Genomic DNA, 4082 nt, shown 5'->3' on the forward strand with positions numbered 1-4082 from the left:
TTAATAGATCAAAGTAGCAGCAGACACACCCCTTGCTCCTGCAGTGCAAGACCCTGCCATTTTGAACCCACCCCTGGTTCAATCGATACCGTCATCCCTAGATCCAGGGAGAACGCTAGAAGATCGAGTACGAAAGGGAACAGAGGCTGCAGTCACGGGCGCAGTCAGGGGCTGCTGCTCGTCTTTTGTCGTGTGTCTCTGTTCTACCTGGTGTGGTGGCTTCAGCTTCTAGCAGGGCGCAGACATAGAAAGGCATTTTTTTCTTGCTTTCTGAATAGCGTCCCTTTCACTCCATGTGAAAGTAGTAATAATTCTTTTCTTTAAGAAAGGGATCAGATGATCCAATCAATCGTTAGCATTGGGTTAAGAAATGTTTCAGACAGAATAAGGTGCCGGAGTGAAGAAGCTACAAAAGCACCTTTAGAAAAAGGACCGAGAACTACATTAGGTCTGATTCCGACACCCTCGAAAAGATTGAACCAGGGTTATGTAGGCATCTATCCGTTCGGAAGTAGCGGAAGATCGATCCCAAAAACGGTATCTGAATTCAACACTCTAATTTGAATCTTATGTGCAAGAAGTTCAATGAGTCCCGATACGCCGATTTAGAAAGAACCTCTTCTACTCTAGCATGGGATGCTCGCCGACTACATCAGTACACGCTTTATCATAAATAGGATGAACACTGACATTGATCCGAAGCTCGAGTATGGTCCGTGCACCGTTTTTCTTCTCTACCATGACGAATCAATTGATTTTTTGTAGGCATCCCTCTTTCCTATGTCCTTCCCCCCTTTGCCCTTTCAAAAGTGGTTACGCCCGATCTGAAGCACCCCTTTTCCATTCATAGAGAGATCCAATCGTCAAAATCAATAAAAAGGCCATCATGGACCAAGATCCAAACAGATCAATCTTGTTCGGAGGTATTGCCCAAGGAAATGAAAAGGTGACTTCCGGATCAGGGATAATAAATAAAATAGGAACCAGATAAAATCGTATATCAAAACGACTTCTGGCATCAACGGAGGGATCGGAACCACATTTGTAGGCCGACAATGTTTCTGGATAGGTCGAACTATTGGAAGCAAATGGAAAAGGAACACCGAGTGGAATCAAAGAAACTAGCGGACTGATCACTAAATAGATACAAATAGGTGCAAATTCCGACATCACCAAAGCCCACTTCGTTCTCTCGCTCTCCTCGCGGCGCTCCTTGCTCGTGGAGCGGCATACCGAAAAAAAGGCGCTCAGATGTGGATTCGAACCACTGAAGGATTTCCAGGGCAATGCCCCTTGCTCTTCCCACTGAAACAAGAAAAAAAGGATTTACAGTCCAGCAAGAAAATGGAAGCGGATGACCGTACCTTACCAACATACTCAAAAAAGTATTCTATACTGGGGTCTGTGCTCTTGACAAGCAGTGTTTCCAGTCTAGCTGTGTCAAATCGGGTGTGAAGTGTCCTTCTAGGTTCTGGCTGGAAGAGTAGAGGACTGAAAATCCTCTTTAGTTTCATGCATGGGACTCTAAATCCCAATTGCGCTAGCTCTGTGGTTCGATTCCACAACAGAACGAACAATGAATGACTATGGGCGGTCAACCAGGTAAGCCTGTGCCCAGGAAAGAAAGGACTAGGGAGGGATTGAGAGAAGCTTTCACAGTGGAAAATGCAAAAAAGCATATCGTTCTTAGAAATTGTGGAATTTTACTCAGTTAGAGCTATGGTTTAGCATCAATAGGGAAGTTTTGTAAAAGCAACAGGAAGAATTGCTCAGATACCCATGAGCGTATATAACTTGGGTTGTGTTATAAATGCTCTAGCTAAACCTATTGATGGGAGAGGCAAAATTGTAGCTTCCGAATCTCGCCTAATTGAATCTCCTGCTCCAAGTAGAATTTTCAGGCGTTCCGTATACGAACCTCTTCAAACAGGGCTTATTGCTATCGATTCGATGATCCCTATAGGACGCGGTCAGCGAGAGTTCATTATTGGGGACAGACAGACTGGCAAAACAGCAGTAGCCATAGATACAATTCTCAATCAAAAAGGGCAAGGTGTAATATGTGTTTATGTAGCTATCGGTCAAAGAGCATCCTCCGTAGCTCAAGTAGTAACTACTTTCCATGAGGAGGGGGCCATGGAATACACTATTGTAGTAGTTGAAATGGCGGATTCACCTGCTACAATACAATACCTCGCTCCTTATACGGGAGCAGCCTTGGCTGAGTATTTTATGTACCGCGAACGGCATACTTTAATAATTATGATGATCTCTCCAAACAGGCACAAGCTTATTGCCAAATGTCCCTTCTATTAAGTCCCGGCCGTGAGGCTTATCCAGGGGATGTTTTTTATTTGCATTCACGCCTTTTAGAAAGAGCCGCGAAATGCAATTCTCTTTTAGGCGAAGGAAGTATGACCGCTTTACCAATAGTTGAGACTCAATCTGGAGACGTTTCCGCCTATATTCCTACTTTCGATCTGCTTTCTGTACTAAAATTCGAGAAATCATTTTTTAATTCAGGTTGATTCGAGCAGTTCAGCTAGGGCTTACCTTTGACTCCCTTTTACTCCAGCATCTCAAATAATACTATAAAATATGTGCTTGCAATAAACAGAAGCTAAAGGAAGAAAAGCAATAAAACTAATTCACTTGCTTCTTGGGATCGATAAATGGCTTTTTTTCATTTGGGACTGCCCTCTTCCAAGAGTTCATCCACGAAAGGAATGGGATATTTTTATTAATGGTAAGGCTATTTAGTTTCCTGTAGTCTATACAAAATCGCCAACTCCCACCCATCCTACCTACAGGTACAGGACTTGAAAAGGGCAAAGGGCTTGAGCTTGGCCTAATCACAGCAGCTGCTAGCATTTCATCGACCAACTTTTCAATGGCTGCCTTTTGATCGTGCGAGTATCTATACGGCCTGAGATTAATCGGCTCAGCTCCCTCCAGAAGAGGTATTACATGATCATGGGTCTGGTGGTAACTCTTTTGGCTCATTGAAAATGTCAGAGTCTCGGGTAAGTAACTTATTCATACTGTTAGGTATTCTGGTTTCTTTGCTGGTGGCATTCACTGGAAAAGCTTGCATGAGCATACAAATCTCTCCTTGTTGTAACTGCACCCTTCCTCTTTCTACTGACCTCCTTGTCTGATCCCGAATTCCCTTTCAAACTACTTTCTTGCCTTCCTTGACCAATGTTATGGATGGTGCACTGGTTGATAAAATAATTGGACCTTCCTTCTTATAGCAACAAAATCCAATCTCCCCCTCATACGAACCTACCTCCATGACTTTCATGTCAAACTGAAACTCCTTCCCTTGCATTACCCATAGCATGCCATCACATTTGTGCTCACAATACATCTTAGCGCCATTTGCTATTGTGATTTCCATAGGTTTATACGGAGTTGAGTTGTAACCAGCCCGCTTCACAATCTTTGGGGTCTACAAAACAGTGCGTGCTGCCACTATCAACCAAGGCAATCACTGGCACTCCGTTTACCTGGTATCTCTGTCCATAGTCGTCTCCTATTTTGGAAGACTGAGACTTGTGACACAGCAGCAATATTAGTCAAATAACATGTCATTCAAACGCAGCGCGCCTTGTTAATTGCTCGTCACGTAAGTGAATTTACGAATAGGGAGCCCAGGTGCCCAACAAGTTAATTATTTCCTCCTCCAGGATTGTTGCTTTCCTTCTATAGCCTCACGTATGAAAAACGTGTGCCTTATAGAGGGCTAGGCCACAAATACATAGCATAGATAACAAGGGTTTTGCCAAAGTAGACGCTCAAGCGAAACATTCCACTTATCGAAGAAGGGATACAGGTATTTCAAGTTCAAGAAGTAGGCATTGATCCAAAAGAATGTAGTGAAAATCTAGGCTAGGAGGAATGCGTCAGAGCCAAGGTCAGGCAAAAGGTTGCTGGATCTTTATGTTGGCCGGAAGTTATTTCTTTTCAATGAGGTTCAATGTTCTCTAGATTGCTTAGAAGTAGCCTGCCTTACTCAAGCCAACTAGGATCAGAAGGTGTTGATAGGGCTAGACTTTCTCTCATGGGCGTGACCATATTAA

General features: G+C 43.5%; 1 protein-coding gene across 1 annotated transcript; it reads right to left on the reverse strand.

Moving 5' to 3' along the window:
• Positions 1-813: 813 nt before the first annotated feature.
• LOC123039220 (NADH-ubiquinone oxidoreductase chain 3-like) lies at positions 814-1272 on the reverse strand. Its single transcript, XM_044462474.1, has one exon. The coding sequence runs from the start codon at positions 1168-1170 to the stop codon at positions 814-816; it is 357 nt and encodes a 118-aa protein (XP_044318409.1). The 5' UTR covers positions 1171-1272.
• Positions 1273-4082: the final 2810 nt, after the last annotated feature.

This window comes from Triticum aestivum, chromosome 2B, assembly GCF_018294505.1.
Source record: "Triticum aestivum cultivar Chinese Spring chromosome 2B, IWGSC CS RefSeq v2.1, whole genome shotgun sequence".
Classification (NCBI taxonomy): Eukaryota; Viridiplantae; Streptophyta; class Magnoliopsida; order Poales; family Poaceae; genus Triticum; species Triticum aestivum.

What these genes read in the sequence shown, in the direction of transcription:
- LOC123039220 (XM_044462474.1), bottom strand. Translation starts at nt 1,170, where the DNA reads ATGTCGGAATTTGCACCTATTTGTATCTATTTAGTGATCAGTCCGCTA.